Here is a 24,417-nt window from a genome sequence, read left to right on the forward strand (position 1 = left end):
GTTTATTTTTCATTTAATTCAGTTGTTTAAACACCGATTGAAACAAATTCACTTCTCCGTAGTTATATTAGGCCGATTGAAGCCGTCACGTATGGGGGAATACCCCCCCCCCCAAAGTTTTTGGGCACTCGTTAAAAAATCAGTTTAACGTCACTGATTTTGATTGAGTTCCGTCTCTTGTTATGTGTCTGCAATTTTTGGATTTTGAAATGTTTTCTTTGCTCAGTTTTAAAATTCGTTAGCGTTGAAAAACTGACAACCCTGTGCGATAATAAATAAACATTAGGCAGAGAATTAGGCAGCATTTTCTCGTAGAGAAAGTCCGCGACCGTAAAATACCTGTTTAGTGACGTTAAGTTGAAAATCGCTGAATTGAGCACTTCTTCCGTCTAAAAGGCTTAATAAATACAGAAGGAAAATAAATCTCTTACAATGTTCTAGGAAATATAAAATTTAATAAAAAAAAATAGGTGCTCTTTATTATCACAATAGCACACAGCTAGCAGGGTACGTCACGCATAAAACACGAAATAAAATGAAATAAATACAAAAATAGATCATTACTTGATCATTGCTTTTTCTTTCTTTTCTTGTTGGTGCTCTGTCTTTTTCTGTTGATTGTAAGACAGGTTATTAATAAAACTCATTCATTCATTCATTACGACTTTACACTGCATCTTCAAGAATTATATCATCGTAGTGCTTCACAAAGTGCTTCACAAAGAAGGACAGATACCGTTTCGCTTCCTTTTGGAGGACAACGGAATCGGTATGGCAAAGTGAGGATTTCTCAACGTATTTGTGGCCGACCTGTTTGTGGCTCTGGAAAATCCGGTAAAATTTTGTGATGGACATTAGAGTTTAAGCATCATTTTTCCAAAACGCCTCGTAAGATGGTGGCGCCTTTTACATAGATTCTGAAGCCTCAGTGTTTGCAGAGTGCCCTCACAGGACGTACAATTTACCACAATCATTAATTTTAGACACTTTTGTGCTTAGAAGCTTGAGGTTAAAATGTATCAAAGTTAATATTGCCACATTTTCCCAAAAAGACGCTAGATGGCAACTGAAACTGATTTTGCTTGAGTTCCGTCACTTGTTATGCGTCTGCAATTTTTGGATTTTGAAATGTTTTCTTTGCTCAGTTTTAAAATTTGTGAGCTTCGAAAAACTGACAACCCTGTACGAGAATAAATAAGCATTTGAAAAAGCGTACCTTTTCGTTCCGTCCTTTCTCTTGAATATTCACGGTATCTTTTCTCTTCTTTGTAGCCTCGATTCAAATCTCCTTTCTTGCCCCTAAAGAAAAGCAGACGGTTAAATTAAATTTTTGTATTTTTAAATGTAAAATAAATACTAATAAGTCTAGGCCATACCGTTTACTGGAATTCAAAACATCTTATTAGAATTTTTTGTCAGATCAAGGTTCATCGTCCATTTGCTTCAACTCAGTTCGTTCGATCAAGTAGATTAATTAATATAAATAACTCAATCGATACTTACTGCGTCTGCGTCGGTCGAGTTGCGCGCCCATCTTGCTTGCTATTGTATTTGCCCAACATCGGATTTTGGATAACGTTAATCCGAAAATCCAATTCAGTCACTTAGATAATACTATGAATAATATTCTGATAATATCACTTAGATAATATCCTGAATAACGAATTTCGGATAACGCTACTTCTAGTTAACCGAAAATCCAGTTTAGAGTTACTAAGATATTATCCTGAAAATTATCAATCAGGATCCGAAGAATTCTTTGGATTCTGAAAATGTCTAAATGACTTTAAACTTGATTTTTTTTCTATTCAAAATAGTAAATCCAAAATTCGACTTTTGGCAGCTACGATAATATGCAAGATTTGCAACGAAATGTAACCAATTGGACATAGAGAGAATCAATATAAATTAATTTGGGTTGTTTCGTGGCCTAAAAAAGACCTTTCCAACACTCGAAAAGACATATAACCTTTTGAAGTCTTCAACCTGTTAAAATATTTAATCTGAAGGCAAGTTCACACACACTATAAAACATGATGGGGGGACAGGGAAGTTTTAATTTTTAAGTAAAAAATGAGGGACAGGTAAGGGCAGAGCTGCCCCCCTCCACCTGATATAGGAAAATACTTTTTTTAGTAGTTTCATTGAAAAAATCGAAAAAATTACAAAATCCCTCCCCCCTTGATTTTATAAATAAATTTAGCCCGGCCCTTACCCCCCCCTATTTACAAAAAATAACGACGGTACAATTAACAGCTAGAATCTTTTTCAATTAAAAAAATACAGTTCGATTTTAGATCTTACTCCAGACCAAGATGTAAGACAATTGAGGCGTTTTTACACATAGGTAAGCCGTTAACTGAGTCTTTTAGAACTTACCATTAAATGACAAATGTTAAAATTTCCCTACCATTGAAATTTATAATCGCTAATCTACTCCTAGATGCCTACTGGAAGACCACATAACTTACTCAATTTTCTCAAGGAATAGTCGAACTTGTTCATCATACGCATTGCTGATTGATCTAGTCTCTTGAGGAGGAGGCTGAAGCCTTATTTGGGCGGGTAGCTGAACTGGCACAGGGGGTGGTACTGAAAAATAAAAAAAATAGAAGCAAAACAAAACCGATAACCTTCTCTTAATCTTAAAATGACCTGCATCAATCATAATCATTACTCTTTTCATGCCTGAGAAAAAAAAAACGCCTAAGTTCAAAAGACGATATCCAAGAATTTTTATGACATAACCGGCCCTTTCCCCACCCCCTGCTGAGACTAGTCTAGAAAAGCAACTTGAAATTTGGTCTAAAAATGAACTTTTTTCTAAAATCGAGCACCTCTCCCCGTTTCTTATCCCTACAAATTTTAATCTGAGCCCCAAACTATGCCCCCCCGCCAGAGAGTTTTCCGGTGAAGTCACTTAAAACCTCACGGTCTAAAAATGCACTTTCTTCTCATATTGAGCCCCCCTTCCGGCCTCTTACCCCTATAAATGTTGATCTGGGCCACAACCTATATTTTTTTGGAGATAACAAATCGCCTGAGTTAAAACGGCCATATCCAAGAATCTTCAATACATGATAGCCCCCCCCCCTCCTGAGAGTTTTCCGGAGAAGTCACTTAAGACCTCACGGTCTAAAAATGCACTTTCTTCTCATATTGAGCGCCCCTTCCCGCCTCTTACCCCAAAAAATGTTGGTCTGAGCCCCAATCTATATTTTTTTGTATGTCTGAGAACAAAACGCCTGAGTTCAAACGGCCATGTCCAAGAATCTTCAATACATGATAGCCACCCCCCCTCCTGAGAGTTTTCCGGAGAAGTCACTTAAGACCTCACGGTCTAAAAATGCACTTTCTTCTCATATTGAGCCCCCCTTCCGGCCTCTTACCCCTATAAATGTTGATCTGGGCCACAACCTATATTTTTTTTATCTTCTTTAAAATATTTGATGTGTGTCATAACGCATTCTGAGTCAGCAAACCTGAAGTACACATGTCTTAGCGGTAAAAAAAAAAAAAAAAAAAAAAAAAAAAACTAGTGATCCATTTGCATTTCATCGGTGCTGCCACATAAATATATTGCACTAATCATACCGACTTCGATTGATTAATAGACAAATGCAAACTTTTAATATTAATTTAACAGGATTATTATAACAAAACAGAAAATCAGGGAATTGAATTTCTAAGCAGTAAACACGTGCTGTTTATGTTTTCATTTATTTCAGGAAAACAGGAAAACAGGCAAAGTAAGGTAAATAATGCTCAAGTATATCCAATGGATACACTACTGCTACTGCAACTACTAACATATCACCATAGCACGAGGTCCACCCCCAAATGGGCGGGCCCATATGGGATCATTACTAGCAAAACCTCTTGCTATGAGGATATAACTCAATAAGATGGAAGACAAGCAAGAATAAACAAATAATAAATAAAATTGAAGGAATTTTTAATAAATAACGGAGAAAGTAAAATGCAGTATATCTACCTCTATAACAAAAAAGAAAATCTTATAACTAAATTTTCTTCTTTTCAAGTATTTTTAAATAGCAAGGCCCAGATAGATAAAGCATTTTGAAAGCAAACTACTACGACGACTACTACAACTAACACATCACTGTAACATCAAGACGTCTGAGGCCAACACAGCTATGCACGTTCCTCCTCCATCCTAGTCACTGTAGACTGCAGCGTGTTCAGTTTTCATAAGTTCATCGTGATGTGTAGATCGGAAACAATTGTCATTGCGCGTGCGTGAAGGCGGAGTATGAATCTTGTGTGGTTCTAAATATGTGTCACATAATTTTAAATGGGGAGTATAGCCTTTGTCGATACTGTATATAAATAATTTCTGAGACCACACTGGCTAATCATGATAAAACAAAAAATCACGAAGAAAGGAAGAAAACGAGGACAATTAACAGCCAGTGAAAAATTTTTCAAGATAAATTTTTTCACTGGCTGTTAATTGTCCTCGTTTTCTTCCTTTCTTCGCGATTTTTTGTTTTATACTGTATATTATGTCTACTGTGATCCTAATCTATTGAAAACTCTCTTTACACCCTCTCAAGTAGCGCCCTCCCTAAATCTCTCCTTACACCCCCTTCAGGAGCGACCTGCTTTTCGCTTGACTCTAGACGGTTAGCCGAAAAAGACGATCCTTGGCAATCTGACATGCTTCATTCACAGAACGTGTCATACCCATCTCAATCCTTCTCTCACTATAGCCCTAGGAAGAGGGATAGGATCACATTTTTCGTACATGTTACTGTTTGACAGGGGCATAGCTCCAGCATTTCTATGGGGGGGGGCAAGGAAGGTCCATATCCGGAGATCCAATAGGCTATATATATTATTTTTTTCTCCAAATTTATGGGTGGGTTAATGCCCTCCTCAGCCCCATCCCCTAAAAAAAAGAAACGCCACTGCTGTTTGAAATGCGGTCACTAAGCCCGGTACCCAAAGAATCCGTAGACAAAAATTAATTAAATACAGATAAATTTTATGTCCGCATTCAAACTAGGATTTTTTTCGCAGCTTATTTAGACTACCGCAGCTTATCTTGAGCATTTCTATGGCTGTTTTATTTACGCTTTGAGAGTTTAACTCAATATGACTGAGTATTTTCAATAGTGGATTTGTGAAAGTACTTGCTATAAAGGTTTAAGCCCGTCCGACCTCACTTTACATTCAACTTGATGGCTATATAAAAAAATTTAATGAATTAGATGGCTATATAAAATAATTAATGAATTAGATGGCTATATAAACAATTAATGAATTTTCTTGATAGCAATGAGTAAAGTAAGTTTACTTAGTGTTTTATAAATAGCGGCGATTTTATCTTCAAATTTTCAAAAATACCGAGGATAATATAATACCTTGAACCCTCAAAAATATCTCAAATAAGTCTCAAAAATACCCTGGACTCCTTGCTTGACAAAATTCTAGATATTTTTGGGGAAAGCTTAAAGAGAATGTGAAGTGAACCTACGTATGTATAATGACCTATTTTGATAAAAACACATGTGACTTCTTTATTTGCATCGCCCCGAAACATAAATCATTATCAAAGGTTTATTTTGAGTATTTTTAAAACCTAAAAACGAAAAAAATCAATAAAAAACGAAGTTTTTCTGACGAAATTAAAGAGCGGAATGGAACTAAGAACGAATAAAAATCATTGCTTCGCAGTTTATGAAATGTATATCTGTAACACCGGTTCAAATAAACTGACTCGTAAAATTTCCCTAAATTTGTGTAATTAAAAAAAAAACAACAGTGCTTTACTGAAAACACAAAAACCGACGCAACAAAATGGGATTAAAAGCATAAGTCTTTAAGTAGCCTACAGAAAAGAAAAGACTAAATAAAAAGTCTCTCAATAATACTTCACCGGCCATGAAATCGGTAAATTTTAGTTTTCTAATTCTCAACTTTAATTCTCGCAAAACCAAAAGTATGATTAGTTTTTACTAAAGTGCTAATTTATCTAATCAAGTTTAGAGAAAAAAAAAAATTCGTCTCATCTGTTAGTCCGTTTATTACGACATATTTACAACAACGAAAAACACGAAATTAGACATCCATGCAACCATGATAAATTTTCTTTTTCCGAGCGTCCATGTTTTGCAAACTTAAAATATCTGCCAAAAAATGCCGACTTTTCCATGAAAAAGCAAGATTATCGTCCTTAGGTGTACACTTTCGAAAAGCTAAAACAGGGCGCTACGTCTGTCCAATCGTTATTTATTTAATATAAGTTATAAACTAAAAAGAATATTAAAGTACACTGAAACAGAGGCATTACTAAAAGAAAAATCTTGTGGTTTTAATATTTCTCGTTCTTTTTACAGGCTTAGAATTTTACGATGGCACACATGAGAACTAATCGGGTTTTAAAAGGCCTGGCTTCCGTCCCTTTTTCGTTTAAGAATAATTTGCTTTGTTTACGAGCATACACCATGGACGTGAATCAATGAAATTAAAATTCTCTTCTAACTACAGAGCTATAGGAAAGTAATCTCTCTATTTCTCTTTAATTAAAATCTCAAAATAATATTCAACATACAAGTAATATTTTATGGATTAATTACCTTGAGTGGGAAAAACCGGTGGTGGTTGAGAAGTATTCCCTATATTGAGGAACGGATTGACCAAGGAGCCTGGGAAAGCAGGAGGTTGAGTTTGAAAGTCACCGTGCAGATTTGACAACCCTGCTCCAAATGCGTCAGGTTGAACAGGATGAACTCCATGCACAAAAGGAGGTGGTAGAGCAAAAGAAGGAGGAGGCACACTCAGAGGAGTCTCAGCAACAACTTCGGCCGATGGCAATAAATTTGGTTTCCCTCCTTCTCGTACCTGAAATGGAATACAATGGCATCTTAACTCAAACAGTTGATGGCCTAAATGTTGATTGATGGCCTAAACGTAGATTGATGGCCTAAACGTATATTGATGGCCTAAACGTAATAATGGCCTAAACATTGATGGCCTAAACGTAGATTGATGGCCTAAACGTACTAATGGCCTAAACGTAGATTGATAGCCTAAACGTAGATTGATGGCCTAAACGTACTAATGGCCTAAACGTAGATTGATGGCCTAAACGTACTAATGGCCTAAACGTAGATTGATGGTCTAAACGTAGATTGATGGCTTAAACGTACTAATGGCCTAAACATTGATGGCCTAGACGTAATAATGGCCTAAACATAGAAAAGTACCGTCAACTGGATTAAAAAAGGACGTTTCTACCATGTTTGATCTGCCTCAATGTTATAGCTCATTCAGTAATTTAGCTACACCAATACCAAGTTTTTCTTTCTTGCCAAATCATGGAATATTGGGTCACTGACTATGAATCGAATTAAGAATTGCTTTCTGTGCGACAAAATAAAACGCAACGTTTATATAAAAGAAAATAAAATCTAAATTCGTATGCTGCAAGATAAATCTCAATGGGAGGATTCAAAAATATTGCTTCTAAAATGTACTCGTAATTTGTATCATTTGGATCACTTTAGATCATTTTAAAGAAGTGCTTCACCCGTCTTTAATGTATACAAAGTATAATATATATTTAATAATATATAATATATATGTATAATATATAATTAACATATACGATGCATAAAATAAAATGTATACAGTGATCCTTGTAATTCCTATCTTGGATCATTTCAAAAACAAAATTTTTGAAATGAATTGATTCATCAGCTTCAATATTATAGCAAATGTATCAGCATTTTCAGAAAAAAAAAAAAAAAAAAAAAAAAAAAAAAAAAAACGGGAGCATCAGCCTCTCTACATCTCTGTAACAATTTAAAAAACCAGCACCAAGGACATTAAAAATTAAATCTGATAGTTTAAACCGGGTGAGTGGAAATTTGAAATTACGAAAAAAAGTTGTATTATTTATGAAAATAGTTCTCTGTCAGATTAAAGTATGCCAATATATTTTATATGTCAAATAGATCGAGTACTACTACTACTAAAAACTCACTGCTGCACCAAGCCACCTGATGCCAAACAACTGCACACATTCCTCCTTCACCCCAATCTATTCAAAGCTTCACTCTTTAACCTTCCATGAAGTTCCTATTTCATTTAAATTCTTCCTTCGGACCTGCTCCCACCCCATTCGGGGACGATATGTTTCTCGATTAACTCCAAAAGGATGGAAAAAAAAAAAAAATATTTGGCAATATGCCATCGGAACCCCCTTAATCTTTCTTTTATTATAGCACAAGAAGCTGCAAGCCAAGTCTACCTTTTTTTTAGTCGGACTGATTAGTCAGACTAATTTGCGCAAAGCATTGACATTGTGGCATCATCATCTGTGTCTCATTCTTGCTTGATGCGCAGAAGGAAATCATGACTTGTTTCATTTTAGGGGGGTTTTGGAAGGAGTTGGATGGGTTAAGGGAGAAACTTTTTCAAGGTTGTTTCCAAAGGGAGAAAATGGGTGGAAATTACATCAAGTGATAAATAATGTTGGGGCATAAAAACATGCGACGATTGGTTGGTATGGGCATGGTTGATAGAGAACATTTCCTTTACAGTAGTTATTCGTTGTTTTTTTTTAAATCCAAAAAAACCATTGGTTAAACCAACGATTAAGAATACGTTTCGTTTATTTTCGTTTCAAGTTTTTTTTTCTTTTTGTACTAACCATGGCTCATTTGGGTTTTGGAGTTTATTAAGAGTGAATTTAGATCACATCATACCTTTAATTTCTCAGCTTGTTGTTCCACTGCTTGCTTTGATGGAGAACGGGAAATTTTTTCAGATACAGCAGGCACATTCTCAATTATGCCTGAGCTTCTAGTCTCTTGATCAAATGACTCAAGCATCGCCATCTTCTTCGAAAATGGAGATAGAGAGCGCTCTTTCGGTTTAGGACTGAAAAAATCAGATAATAGTGGTTATAAAGTATTTGTAATATTATAATAATTTAATAATAATATAATAATTTAATATTATAAAGTTTATAATACAGAATCAGTCCGCAATAAACTTCTGACATATGTAACGTATGTACGACATCTGATGTTGTACATAGAACGTATATTTAAAGAAGAGTTAATACTTTAGAAGACCCTCATATTGAAATGAAATCAAGTTTATCATGAATATGTTACCAAATGAGTGTTAAGATTTTAAACATCAAAACCAAAAACAAGCAAAATAAATAACATAATAAATAACAATATGTATGTATTTTTTCAGATACAGCAGGCACATTCTCAATTATGCCTGAGCTTCTAGTCTCTTGATCAAATGACTCAAGCATCGCCATCTTCTTCGAAAATGGAGATAGAGAGCACTCTTTCGGTTTAGGACTGAAAAAATCAGATAATAGTGGCTATAAAGTATTTGTAATATTATAATAATTTAATAATAATATAATAATTTAATATTCTAAAGTTTATAATACAGAATCAGTCCGCAATAAACTTCTGACATATGTAACGTATGTACGACATCTGATGTTGTACATAGAACGTATATTTAAAGAAGAGTTAATACTTTAGAAGACCCTCATATTGAAATGAAATCAAGTTTATCATGAATATGTTACCAAATGAGTGTTAAGATTTTAAACATCAAAACCAAAAACAAGCAAAATAAATAACATAATAAATAACAATAAATAACATTGTTAAAAAACTAATAATGAAAGAGTAAAAGAGGAAAAGTCAAATATTAAATAGCAAATAGTTACAAAAATAATTTAAATAAACAATAGTTCAACATGAAACAATTAATTTTTTAACTAACTATTCTAAATAGTTGAAAATAGTTAAGTAAAAAGTTGAATTCCTCCCTTTTTCGAAAATCAGGCAAATTTTCTCACGTTCATAGCTTTTGATGGGCAAAAGCTAAAGCTTTTTTTCTGAGTTGTAGTTTATGAGATGGAAATAAGTATTTATTTTCATTATTATTACATTTATTCGTTGTGCTATAAATAACTAGGTTAGGTGCTAAAAAAGAATGATGATAGTAATGAAAAAGGAAAAAACATTAAAAAGTGATTCAGGAGTGTTTCTTAGTTTTATTCATATTAGTGTTCGAGTTTTTGATGGTTCTTATCCTGAAACATCGCCGACGGGGTTCGCAGTGTATGGTTATCATGTTAAGATAAATATCATGGATTATTAACAAGTTGGCACAACTAGAAAATAATAGGGTAAACTTTTATGAAGAGGTTGATAGGGTGCTCCAGGATGGTGATGATATGAGGAGTATGAGACTGGGACCACCAGCGAGGTATGCTTTCCCCATTGATATATTTTCACCCAATAACCCTGGGAAACCTATGCTGGAACATTTGAATTGTCAAGGGTTAAATAGTAGTTTTAGGTATATTTCTGAGTTGTGTGATAGTGTGAGTGACATAAATATTGTTGGGTTGACTGAGACTTGGCTTAATGATCATAATGATTTGCTACTTGATATTAATGGTTAGTTGTTTTATAGGAAGAATAGAACGATACATCAACATGGTGGGCTTACAGCGTATGTAAAGTCAAGCCTTACTTCTAAGGTAAGAGAAGATTTATCAGTATCTTTTGAAATGGTATTTGAGAATATGGTTTTGCAGGTTGATATCAATAAGGATACATTTTACGTAGTAAGTGTATATAGAACTCCTTCAAGTTTGTTACAACAATTTGTCGATTATATGGAGTCGCAGCTGATGCAACTACCATCTTTGGCCCATTGTTTTGTGATGGGTGATTTTAATATTGATATGAAGAATAGGGAAAATGTTGTTCGTAATAATTTTTGTAATCTTATGTTTAGTTTTAATCTTCACCCAGTTATTGAAGTGTGTACTCGTATAACTGAGACGTCTGAAAGTTTGATTGATAATATTTTTTCGAGTGTTAAGTATAATAGTCCAATTGTAATCCCAAATGATGTGTCCGATCACTGTTCAATCATGGTATGTATAGATATTGAAAAGGACATGCATAATAATTCTGAGAATAGAAATAGACAATGCTCTTATTTTGATAAATCAAGTATTAATGAAATGAAAGAGCGACTTGAGGAATGTGATTGGAGTTGCTTAAGTGAGTGCGCGAATTATGGTGACAGGTTTGCACTGTGGCATGAAAAAGTTACAAATTTGATCAATGAAGTGTGTATTAAGATAACTATAAAGAAAAAAAATGAAAGAAGTGCAAAAAAGCCATGAATATCTTTTGGCTAGCATCAGAGGCTAGCATCAGTTTTTGGCTAGCATCAAGAGGGGGCATGCATTGTATAAGGTTAGTGAAATTACTGACCGAGAATTAGACCGAAATATTTATAAGAATTATAATAACGCGCTCAATAAATTGTTAAGAAAAGCAAAAAAGGATTATTACTCGAGAATGTTTGAGTCGTGTAGAGATAGCTCTTTGAAGACTTGGAAAGTTATTCGGTCGATAATTGGAGGAAGTGACAAGAAGCCATGTGGAAGTGAACAATACCAGGCAGATTTAAATGAAAAACTGGCCGATCATTTTTCTAACGCAGGTAATGAAATTAGACAGTCAGTAAGTATACATCAAAACGAAGGGTCGTTTCACCAGTATATGGGGCAAGCTAGTGAAACAAGTATGTGGCTGCAAAAGAGGAATGAAACTGAAGTGTTAATAGTAATTCCTGGAATAAAGAATAATTCTGCTGAATCAGATTTTTATCCTTCCGTGTCTTGAAATAGATTCTTCCATTTATTAAGGATCAACTTGTCAAATATTTTGATGGGTGTTTTAAAGATGGAATCTTTCCTCAGCCGTATAAAACTGCAAAAATAGCACAGATTTTTAAGTCTGGTGACCGAGAAGATCCTAGCAATAGGCCAATACCACTGCTTCCGATTATAGCTAGAATAATGGAGAAGATACTCTGCATAATGATTGAGACATTTCTAGAAAAAGTTTTTTCTTTAAGAACAAATTAGTTTTCAGAAAGAAACATTCTACAGAGCATGCAATTCAATTTCTAACAACGTTGGTCAATGATAGCCATGATAAACCTTTTAAAGTCATAACTGTATTTTTAGATATTTTAAAAGCGTTCGATCCTGTGGACCATGAAATTCTATTGTGTAAATTAGATAATGCCGGTATAAGAGGAAGAGCTCTGAATCTGTTGAAATCTTATCTAAGTGATAGAAAATTATAGTTGGATGATGGAAAACAAGCTACATGTGAATAGGATGTCGATTCTGGAGTCCCTTAGGGATCTCCCCTTGGTCCACCATTATTTGCTGTATATATTAATCATCTATGTGGAGCTTTGTCTAATATTGTTGATTCAGTAAACAGTGGAGACCCAAATGTGATCCCTGTAAAAGTGTTAGTTTTATTTGCTGATGATACTAGTTTAACGGTATGCGCGAGAACTGAAAAAGAGTTGATCCGAACAGTTGAATATGATATAGGTTTGATTGAAAAGTGGACTAGGTTGAATAAGCTGAAAATAAATTTTAAGAAGTGTAATTTTATGTTGTCTGCTCGTTCTAAAAAGTGTTATCCTTGGGTAGATAAGTTGAGGTGTGGGAATTCATTTATTAATAGAGTACACTCGACTAGGTATTTAGGCATTATTGTAGATGAGACGCTTAGTTTTTCAGATCATGTAAGCTGTATAGCAGCTAAAATTGCCCCTAATGTTGGAATTATTAGAAAATTGAAGCATATTTGTCCGAAAATTGTCCTTAGACTTTTGTATTTTTCAGTGAGAGATTCAGTGAGAAATGTGTATTTGAAACTGAATATTCTTCCTCTAGCAGATATATTCCTTTTTTATCGATCCATGCTAATGTTTGATATTATTAATAACTTTACCTCAGAATGTTTTAATGGCATGTTTATAACAGGTGTGGATCTTCACATTTATAATACAAGAAATGCAGATGCTTTTCGGCGGCTGCAGTGTGAAACAACCCGGTCACAGTTCTCTGCTCGGCATATTTTGCCGAGCTCCTGGAGTCATTACCAATTGGGGTTGTGCGTGAGCATGACCGAAGTAGTTTTTGGGGAAAATTGAGGGATTTTTGTAAAAATATTTATCAATTTGTTTGATTTTTTGTTTTTGTTTTTTTTAGTAGTGCCATAATGGAATTTTTATTGTGTTGTTTGGTTAGCCCGTCGGCGGGGGATAATATTTTTTTTTGTTTATTTATATTGAATTTTATGTTGGAAGTTGGAGTTAATTTATTTGAAAGCGATTTGCTTTAACCTCTTCCCTGCCTCCCAACCCTGCACCAAGGTCTGAATGTTCCAAAGAATTTTAAGATGAAGGGTTTTTGCTTATGATTGTTTTTGCTTACTCTCTGTTTTTTTTTTACTCTCTACTTTTAACTCTCTATGCCATTGCTCGGATATTTTTCCGAGCAATGGAAAAAAAATCGGATAAAAAAAAAATAGTTTTTGTTTATTTATATTGAATTTTATGTTGGAAGTTGGAGTTGGCCTAACGAACCAAAAGGTTCCTTGGCGTCTGTTTTTTGTAAATTTTGTGTAAATAAAATTATACTCCTGAAAAAAAAGAAAAAAAAGTTAAAGAAGTATAATATTCATAGTTAAATAGTTTGAATAGTTCATATTAAAGAGTTATTACATAGTAATTCAATATTCATCATTTATAAAAACAGGAAAAAGAAATAACTAATTATTTAATTAATTTAATTATATGTTTTTGAATAAATTTAATTAATTATTTTATTTAATTAGTTTAATTAAACTAATTATTTTATTGACACTGCATAGTACAGTACGTAATTTAGTACCTTACCAGGTTATAAAATTGATTTTTCAACTTGCTTTTTTTCACTAGAAATGTACTATTTTTTTCAGTTTTCGACGTCAATTAACGGGTGCGGTAAAAAAAAAAAAAAAAAAAAAAAAAAAAAAAAATCCCGAAGTTTTAAAAAAGGTGTCCAAAGCCAGAGTACGATACCCGTGCTAAAAAAATTGTATATACTCGTATATATATATATATATATATATATATATATATATATATATATATATATATATATATTCATACATATATATATGAAATGTACTATTTTTTTCAGTTTTCGACGTCAATTAACGGGTGCGAAAAAAAAAAAAAAAAAAAAAATCCCGAAGTTTTAAAAAAGGTGTCCAAAGCCAGAGTACGATACCCGTGCTAAAAAAATTGTATATACTCGTATATATATATATATATATATATATATATATATATATATATATATATATATATATATATATATATATATAAATTATGTATTCGGCCCTATATATATATTAAATTCGGCCCTAAAAATGCAGTACATGAACTGTAGCTGTGAGCACTGAAGTGATTATAAATGATAGAATGGAGATTTAATAAGTGACAGAACAAAAACCAACAGCTTTAAAAATAGAATTATTTTTGTTGAAATTATTTTTGTTGAAATTATTTTTTATTGAAATTATTTGCAAACAACTATTGATCTTACTTTTTTAACTGTTCATTTTAAGAAACAGTAGAGAGCAATGGCATAGAGAGTTAAAAGTAGAGAGTAAAAAAAAAACAGAGAGTAAGCAAAAACAATCATAAGCAAAAACCCTTCATCTTAAAATTCTTTGGAACATTCAGACCTTGGTGCAGGGTTGGGAGGCAGGAAAGAGGTTAAAGCAAATCGCTATTAAATAAAAACTTTTTCGAAAGGAGGGGGAGGGGGAGGATTTGTCAAATAAGAGAAAAACAGGCAAATGATACAAAATCTTAGAAATGTTTTAAAATAAAAAAAAAAAATGAATATGTTCCGGAAAGGGGTTGAGACGTCCACGAAGTGTTAGAGAGTTAAGCAGCATGGTCAGGTTCTTTACGGTCGTCAATTAGGAAGCAGCAGTTTTTCTTACTTTTTACTTATGTCTCCTGCCGGGCGCTGCTCGGCGTAGAGAGTGACATCTGCCTCCTCCATCCACTTCGGTCCATGGCAAGCGTTTGCACATCGCTCAACCTGATATTTGCCATCGCCAGGAACTCGGACAGGCTGTAACACCATCGTTTCTTCGGTCGGCCGCGAGGCCACTTCAAACCGGCTTTGACAGGGTCGAAGTCATGGATCGTTTTCGCAGGTATGTGTGGAGGCATTCGAAGTATGTGTCCGAACCATCGTAGTGTTCGCTCGGCTGCTTGGGTCGAAAACCGAGACTGCTTGGTGAGCTGCAGCAGCTTCTCATTGCTGACAAAGTCAAACCATCGTAGATCTTCGATCCTCCTCAGGCTCTTCGACTGAAAGACATCAATCGCCTTGAGGGTTGCGGCTGAAGCTTGCCACGTCTCAGCTCCATAGTGCATCACAGAGCCGACGAGGGCGTTGAAAATCTGCAGCTTCGTTGTGTGACTGAAGTTTGGTTTTCGCCAGAGGTTACGGTTCAGTCTGTCCATGGCAGAAGACGCTTTGGATATTCTCGCTTGCAGTTCAGAAAGAAGCGAGCCATCTGAAGAAATTATGGAGCCCAGGTAGCTGAACCTTTGGACAACTTCGATGCTAGTGGTGCTATCCAGGCTAACTGAAGGATTGGCAGCAGGAGAGGATGGGTCAATGGCCATAATTTTCGTTTTAGTCCAGTTTATCTGCAGTCCTACTTTTGCAGCCTCTTCTCGTAGGATTCGAAGCGCTTCCAGCAACTGCTCCATGAGTCCGCCAGAATGGCCAAGTCATCGGCAAAATCAGCATCTGTAATGACACGATCTCCAAACTTGAGTCCAAAGCTGAGACGTGAAGTAGTCCTTGTCATAACGTAGTCTATGATGACATTGAAGAGCTCTGGGGCAACTGCACATCCTTGGCGCACTCCTGTCGTGATTTGGAAGAACGGGCTGCGGCGGCCGTTCACTTGAACACAGCTCTCCGTCCCATGGTTTAGAGCTTTGAAGAGTCTGCAGTATTTCTCAGGAGGCCTGTCGATTCTAGAATCCGCCAAAGAGCTTCTCGGTCCACTGAGTCGAACGCAGCGCGGAAGTCGACGAAGGTAAAAAAAAGCTTTTTGTCGGAACTCCGTGGCTTTTTCTATGATTTGTCGGATCGTAAAAATCTGCTCGATGGTTGAACGGTCCGACATGAAACCAGCTTGCTCCGGTCGCCGGATTTTACGAGTGATATTTCGACATCGATCTAGCAGGACCATTGAGAAAAGTTTTCCCGGGACAGACAGTAGGGTTATTCCACGGTAGTTCAAGCAGTCGCTTCTAGAACCTTTTCTCTTCCATAAAGGGATAATGACACCCTTCCGCCAATCTTCGGGAATTATCTCGGTTTGCCAGATTGTAGAGAACATGGTGTGGAGAAACAGGAGCATAACAGGGCCTGCATATATTAGCAGCTCCGCACTCAGGCCACAGATACCGGCAGCTTTATTGTTCTTGAGCCTTTTTACTGCATTTCCAATTTCTGATGGGCTGAAAGGCTCGTCTGGAGGAGCATCTGCTTCGGGTCTTGGACTGCCAGGTTGGCTGGGACTATCAGTAGGAGGCATAGACGGGCTAGTGTTGTTCAGGAATGAGCAGAAGTGATCCTTCCACCGATCGAGACAAGAACCCCCATCAGAGAGAAGTGTCCCATCCCTGGATAGGACGAGTCCCAATGCTGGTGTTTTATTTTCTGTGAGATTGCGGAGGTGCTTGAACAGGCTACCCATGTCTTTCTTTTTTGCTGCTAGTTCGATTTCATCGGCTTTCCTTGCAACAAACTGAGTTCGGTCTCGGTGAATAAGTCTGTTCCGCACTCCATTGAGCCTTCGATAGGTGGCCATGTCCCCAAGAAGTCTTGCCCTCCGCCTTTGCTCTATGACCTGCAGTGTTTCGTCAGTTAGCCACGATTTCTTCGAGAAACTCCGCTTGCCAAGCACCAGCTGTGCTGCTTCGCTGGTCTGTTATTTAAAATACTTCCAGGCGTCTTCGCTGTTGTTGAGTGTGCCCAGGAGCTCAAAGCGATTTGATATCTCAACACTATACTTCTGGCGAGTATATGGCTCCTTTAGTTTCCCAATATCCACTGCTACTGGTTTTCTTTCCGATCGCTGTCATGGAGGCGAAGCTGGACATCAGCACACACAAGCCTGTGATCTGCATTTCCAAGCTCTGCTGATCTGTAAGTTCTGCAGTTCTTCAGCGATGATCTCCAGTGTGTAGAGATAATGACGTAGTCGATCATCTTCCTTGTGCAACCTTCATTAATATACCACGTGTACTGGTGAATAGTCTTACGTTGAAAGTAGGTGTTTGCGATCACAAGTTCATGGGATCGGCATAGTTCGAGTAGGCGAAGGCCGTTGTCGTTCAGTGGGTCGGGGGATACAGGTCCAATTGTGTCACGCCAAACACCCATATCATCTCGCACTGGAGCATGGAAGTCACCGAGAAGAACAGTGATATCGGGGGGGGACACTGTTGACAGAAATTTGGACAGAGCAGAGTAGAACTCTTCCTTGGTTACGTCGTCGGAATCGTTGGTTGGGGAGTAGTCTACAAAAATTGTCATCTTGCCATGCATGTGCCCAAAGCGGGCCTTCATTATTCTGTCCGATACAGCTTCGTGCAAGAGTAAGGCCTTTCTTGCAAGGCCGATTAGTGCGAGACCAACACCATTTCTTCTCATGCTCCCTCCAGACCAGACTAACGAGTAATTATCGCCTATTCGCTCTTCTCCACTTCTAGTAAGACGGGTTTCTGTGAGACCTACAATCGCCACTTTATTCTTACGAAGTTCTTGAGAAAGTAGGTTCTTTGATGCATGTGCATTCAGGGTCAAAACATTCCAAGTGGCTATTCGAAGCCCCCTTTGGTCTAGAAGGTCTAGAAGGAAGGTGAAGCAGCAGTTGGGCTAGATATAAAGCAGGAAGCAGGAATAATGAGCAATAAATTTCTTAGGCAACACGACCTTCCATTTACAATTGAAAAGAAAATGTTCCACTCCCTTATTAAGAAATTTTACCAGTTATTAATATTTTTTTGTTTCAATTAATACTGAGCAAGAAGTAAGGACATTCAAAGAAGTGATCTAACCTAGGGTGGGGAGTTGGGGAGTGAACAGAACCAAGAACGAAGAATTATGTAAAAAGTAAAGGAGGAAGAGACAATAATGTAAGGAGTAATGTAAATGTAATACTTTTCAAGGTATGGCCTAACCTTGTAATTTTTTTTTATTTGTTTTGTCTTCAGCATCATAATCTATTACTTGCTTCTGCTACTACAAACAACTTTAAAATTAATTCCAAACCCTTACGACCAACAGGTAGCAGTCTGTGTGTTGGTTGATAGTCACATGATAGTTGATGACAGTTACTCAAGCTTACTTGAAATAAAAAGGGCTAATGAAAACGAAAAAAATCAATGATATTAATTCTAGATATTCCATATTCTAAATATAGATCATGGCCAATTTTTGTACACTTCAAGTTTCTCAGAATTATTTTTGGATTTATGCACAAAGGCATTGCATCAAACCTGTCCATATGAGAAATACTCACTTCCATCGGATGCAAATATACAACGGGCAATAACAAAAAAAAATCCCCTTTGTTAATTTGAAAAATTGCCAAGATGTTTGAGTAAACCAGTCATTTGATTTAAATCAAGCCACTAAGAGCCGAATCAAAAGAACTAGAAACGCTGTTTTCATTTCGAACCCGTACTACACTATCCCTATCCATATTACACAACCCCTATGTTGCTCTTGACATTTTTTTCTAAATTTAGATGGATTCTACCAACGTAATAATGGCCACAGTCACTTTGATACACATAATAAGGTCTTAAACATAAGGTCTTCTGTTACGCATCTTTTCTTCTGTTACTCATCTTTTCCTCTGTTACTCATCTTTTTGGATCAGCTGGTACATCAACTTGATTTCATTGCAATATCCCAGATACGTCACAACTACGTTTTTGGTCAGTTAGCATCAGATTTCCATGGAATTTTTCCTCTTAACTCGCAGCGTCATTCATATCCGACATCACTCAGGTTAATTTCTCGCAGGAGTTTAGGTGAACAACTAGAGCAGGATATAGTTTGAGGCATATTGGTCCAAAGGAGTGGAATTCTATTCCCCTGGATATTAGAGAGTGCGCTGATTACCAGCAGTTTTGCAGAATGGTGGGGAAGTTTATCTCTGCCTAACTGGGGAAGTTTATCTAAAGCCATAATAGTTACAGCGCACTCATAACCCCATAGCTATACTTTTTTTTTACACTTGTTCTCTCAATTTAGTTGAAATACCAGGGGCAACTTTAATTTTTTTATACAAGAAAAGACCATATTCATGGCCCTAGGGCCATATTCAGTCATTATGAGGAAGAGGAGGGCTGAGGCAGAGTTAAACCGGAAACGATTTTGAAAATTAGAATTTCTGAGTTTATCTGAACCAAATACAGAAAGAATTTTCTCTTTACAGTGCTAGTTCAAAATAGCTCACAACACAAGGCAGTTACCGCGACCTTTTGCATAGATTTTTCTAAGTACAAGAAGGAACAGTAGTAGTGGAGAGAAGGGTCACAACACCCCAAAGGGTGTTGTGACCACCCCTAGCGATTTTCCCGCATGTGCGCGGTGGCGTAGGTAAATTTTCAAGCGCCCAGTGACAATTTATTGCACTATAAAACGATATTTTTACACTAGAATACATATAAAAACTGATTACTATTGCCTACCAGTTCAACCTATTCAACCTACCAGTCAAAGTAGCATGGCAACAAGCCCTTAAACGCTGTTCATATAAAAAAAGGACAGAATTGAATAAAAAGACAAAAAAAAAGCTCAAAACAAAGTAATAAAAACTAAAAAAAAGGCATAATATAAGACTAAAACAAACTTAAAATAAATAAAGAATAGAAACTAAAAATAAATAAATAATAATAAAAAAAAAATCAAAATGAAACTAAAAAAGGGAAGAATGGAAACTAAAAAATAATCGAAAAAATTAATAAAAAATCACAAAAAGACTGAAAATAAATAAAGAATAAAACTATAAAAAGAATAAAAATGTCTCTTATGCAATTCGGTAAAGCATACATCAGCCCCGAAATACAACCACATTTCAAAATATCATTAGAGAAAAGAACCAATTTATACTTACGAAAGTTCCCTTATTACTTCTACGTCAGGAGACCAGGTACGGTTCAATACCAGAGGTACGGCATCTCTGAAAAAAATAAATAAAAAATGCAACTTCAGAGCAATATATTAAAATAAAAAGGACATCAAGATTCATATCAAAAATACCTCTAGCTGAAACAGACACGTAGCCAGGAATTTATTCAGTAAATCCCGAGTTTTTTCCTTGTTTTATTTTTGTGGGGGGGGGGTGGGGGAGGGGGAGTGAAATATTTAAAAGAATATAATATAAGAACGAATGAGGGACCTCAAGTTCAAAACCTCTCCACTAAATATCGAACATAAGACACATTAAAAGAACATAATATAAGAACGAATAAGGGAACTTAAGTTCAAAACCTATCCCCGAAATATCGAACATAATCATAGGCAGCGCATTAGCGCTGCCTAAGTAAAGAACGATTTGGGCACTATGTATTTTTTTTTTTTCTCCATACCCGAGCACTTCGTATCGAAGACGTCGTCGCAGAAACTTCGAAAAGGCTTCATTCGATTGGAAATTAGAGTGGCTAGTGCCCTTTTCAATAGTCGAAAGTGATTGGAGGGCAACTAGCCCCCCCCCATGCCCATCATTCCCCCACATACGTCCAATCAAAATTTTGAGATAGCCATTTTGTTCAGCGTAGTTGATTTCCAGATAGAAAATATCTTTTTGAGGAGGACACACCACACAACCCACGGTGCAAGGGTTTTAAGTTATGCCCTGAGGGCATATAAGGTTTTTATAGAAAGCGTTGTCGTAGAAACTTCAAAATAGGTTCATTCGATTGGAAATTCAAAGGGCTAGTGTCCTTTTTAATAGTCAAAAGTGATTGGAGGGCAACTAGCCCCCCCCCACGCCCATCATTCCCCCACATACATCCAATCAAAATTTTGAGACAGCCATTTTGTTCAGCGTAGTTGATTTCCAGATAGAAAATATCTTTTTGAGGAGGACACACCACACAACCCACGGTGCAAGGGGTTTAAGCTATGCCCTGAGGGCATATATGGTTTTTATAGAAGGTGTTGTCGTAGAAACTTCAAAATAGGCTCACTCGATTGGAAATTCAAAGGGCTAGTGCACTTTTTAATAGTCGAAAGTTATTGGAGGGCAACTAGCCCCCCCCACGCCCCTCCATCCCCCAAACACATCCAATCAAAATTTTTATAAAGCCATTTTGTTCAGCTTAGTTGATTTACAGATAGAAAATATATTTTTGAGGAGGACACTCCCCCAAAACCCTGGGGGCATATAAAGGTTTTATAGAAGGCGCCGTCGTAGAAACTTCAAAAAGGCTCATTCGATTGGAAATTCAAAGGGCTATTGCCCGTTTTAATAGTCGAAAGTGATTGGAGGGCAACTAGCCCCCGCCCCCGCCCCGCGCCCATCATTAACCCAAACATATCTAATCAAAATTTTGAGGTAGCCATTTTGTCCAGCGTAGTTGATTTCCAGATAGAAAATATATTTTTGAGGAGGACAATTCCCTACAACCCTTGGGGCAAGGGTTTTAAGTTATGCCCTGGGGGTATATAAGGTTTTTATAGAGGGCGTTGTCGTAGAAACTTCAAGAAAGGCTCATTCGATTGGAAATTCAAAGGGCTAGTACCCTTTTCTAATAGTCGAAAGTGTTTGGAGGACAACTAGCCCCCCCCCCCCCAAGCCCATCATTCCCCCAAACACATCCAATCAAAATTTTGAGATAGCCATTTTGTTCAGCGTACTTGATTTCCTCATAGAAAATATGTTTTCGAGGAGGACACTCCCCAAAACCCTCAGGGCAAGGGTTTTAAGTTATACCCTTGGGGCATATAAGGTTTTTTTTTATAGAAGGCGTTGTCGTAGAAACTTCAAAACAGGCTCATTCAATTGGACATTCAAAGGGCTAGTGCCCTTTTTAATAGTCGAAAGTGATTGGAGGACAACTAGCCCCCCCCCACGCCCATCATTCCCCCAAACACATACAATCAAAATTTTTATATAGACATTGCGTCAAATATTTTTTAGTTCCAAAGATTTTATATGATTCTGAGGAGGACTCTCTCCTTCAGGCTCTGGGGCGCGAGTTTTTAGTTATCCCATAGGGGTATATAAGGTTTTCTATAAAAGATGTTTTCGCAGAAGCTTAAAAAAAGGCCAGTTCGCTTAGAAGAAAAAAGGGCTAGTACCCTTTTCTAATTGTCGAAAGTGACTGGAGGGCAACTCGCCCCCACCCCACGCCCAGCATTCCCCCAAACAAGTCCCCTCAACAATTTGAGATAGTCATTTTGTTCAGCGTAGTTGAATTTAAGATAGAAAATGTTTTTTCGTGGAGGACAATCCCCCACAACCCTCAGGGCAAGGGTTTTAAGCTATACCCTGGGGCATATAAGGTTTTTTTTATAGAATGCGCTGTCGTAGAAACTTCAAAAGAGGCTCATTCGATTGAAAATTCAAAGGGCTAGTGCGCTTTTAATAGTCGAAAGTGATTGGAGGGTAATTAGCCCCCCCCCCCACCCCCAACATTACCCCCAACAAAACCCATCCAAAATTTTATATAGCCATTTTTTTAAGCGTAGTTTATTTCCAGATAGAAAATATTTTTTTGTGGAGGACACTCCCCCACAACCCTCAGGGCAAGGGTTTTAAGTTATGCCCTGGGGGCATATGAGGTTTTTATAGAAGGCGTTGTCGTAAAAACTTCTAAACAGGCTCATTCGATTTGAAATTCAAAGTGCTAGTACCCTTTTTAATAGTCAAAAGTGATTGGAGGGCAACTAGCCCCCTCCCCCACGCCCATCATTCCCCCAAACATATCCAGTCAAAATTTTGAGATAGCCATTTTGTTCAGCGTAATTGATTTTCAGGTAGAAAATTTGTTTTTGAGGAGGACACTTCCCCACAACCCTCAGGACAAGGGTTTTAAGTTATGCCCTGGGTGAATATAATGTTTTTATAGAAGGTGTTGTCGTAGAAACTTCAAAACAGACTCATTCGATTGGAAAATAGTCGAAAGTGGTTTGAGGGCAACTAGCCCCCCCCCCTCACACCAGTCATTCCCCCCAACACATCCAATTAAAATTTTGAGATAGCCATTTTTTTCAGCGTACTTGATTTCCAGATAGAAAATATGTTTTCGAGGAGGACACTCCCCCGCAACCCTCGGGACACGGGTTTTAAGTTATGCCCTGAGGGCATTTAAGGTTTTTATAGAAGGCGTTGTCGTAGAAACTTCAAAAAAGGTTAATTCGATTGGAAATTCAAAGGGCTCGTGCCATTTTTAATAGTCTAAAGTGATTGGAGGGCAACTAGCCCCCCCCACGCCCCTCATTCCCCCAAACACATCCAATCAAAATTTTGAGACAGCCATTTTGTTCAGCGTAGTTGATTTCCACATCGAAAATATCTTTTTGTGGAGGACACTCCCCCCCAACCCTCGAGGCAAGGGTTTTAAGTTATGCCCTGGGGGCATATAAGGTTTTTATAGAAGGCGTTGTCGTAGAAACTGCAAAAAAGGCTCACTCGATTGGAAATTCAAAGGGCTAGTGCACTTTTTAATAGTCGAAAGTTATTGGAGGGCAACTATCCCCCCCCGCGCCCATCCTTCCCCCAAACATATCCAATCAAAATTTTGATAAAACCATTTTGTTCAGCTTAGTTGATTTCCAAATAGAAAATATCTTTTTGTGGAGGACACTCCCCCACAACCCTTTGGGCAACGGTTGTAAGATATATACTGGGGGTATAAAAGGTTTTTACAGAAACCGTCGTCGTAGAAACTTCAAAAAGGCTCATTCGATTGGAAATCCATACGGCCAGGGCCCGTTTTAATAATCAAAAGTGGTTGGAGGGCAACTCACCCCCCCCCCTCCACGCGATCATCATTCCCCCAAACACATCCAATCAAAATTCTGAGGTAGCCATTTTGTTCAGCGTAGTTGATTTCCAGATAGAAAATATATTTTTGAGTAGGAAAATTCCCTACAACCCTTGGGGCAAGGGTTTTAAGTTGTACCCTGGGGGCATACTAGGTTTTTTATAGAGGGCGTTGTCGTAGAATCTTAAAGAAAGGCTCATTCTATTGGATATTCAAAGGGCTAGTACCCCTTTCTAATAGTCGAAAGTGATTGCCCACGCCCATCATTCCCCCAAACACATCCAATCAAAATTTCGAGATAGCCATTTTGTTCAGCGTACTTGATTTCCAAATAGAAAATATGTTTTCGAGGAGGACACTCCCTCACAACCCTCAGGGCAAGGGTTTTAAGTTATACCCTGGGGGCATGTAAGGTTTTTT

The 24,417-nt window shown here is 37.0% G+C and overlaps 1 protein-coding gene across 3 annotated transcripts in view; it reads right to left on the minus strand.

The window, feature by feature from the left end:
- LOC148941663 (uncharacterized) overlaps positions 1-24,417 on the minus strand; it is a 221,190-nt gene that overhangs the window by 76,533 nt on the left and 120,240 nt on the right. For all 3 annotated transcript variants that reach the window (XM_089104430.1, XM_089104429.1, XM_089104428.1), the window contains exons 11-15: positions 20,121-20,186; positions 8,736-8,910; positions 6,603-6,867; positions 2,472-2,592; positions 1,217-1,299 (exon numbers count right to left, since the gene is read on the minus strand). In XM_089104430.1, coding sequence (XP_088960556.1) covers positions 1,217-1,299; positions 2,472-2,592; positions 6,603-6,867; positions 8,736-8,910; positions 20,121-20,186 — 710 coding nt within the window. The remainder of the gene's footprint in view (positions 1-1,216; positions 1,300-2,471; positions 2,593-6,602; positions 6,868-8,735; positions 8,911-20,120; positions 20,187-24,417) is intronic.

Source organism: Artemia sp. Qi Xiang Cuo, chromosome 18, assembly GCF_049724085.1.
Source record: "Artemia sp. Qi Xiang Cuo chromosome 18, ASM4972408v1, whole genome shotgun sequence".
Taxonomy (NCBI): Eukaryota; Metazoa; Arthropoda; class Branchiopoda; order Anostraca; family Artemiidae; genus Artemia; species Artemia sp. Qi Xiang Cuo.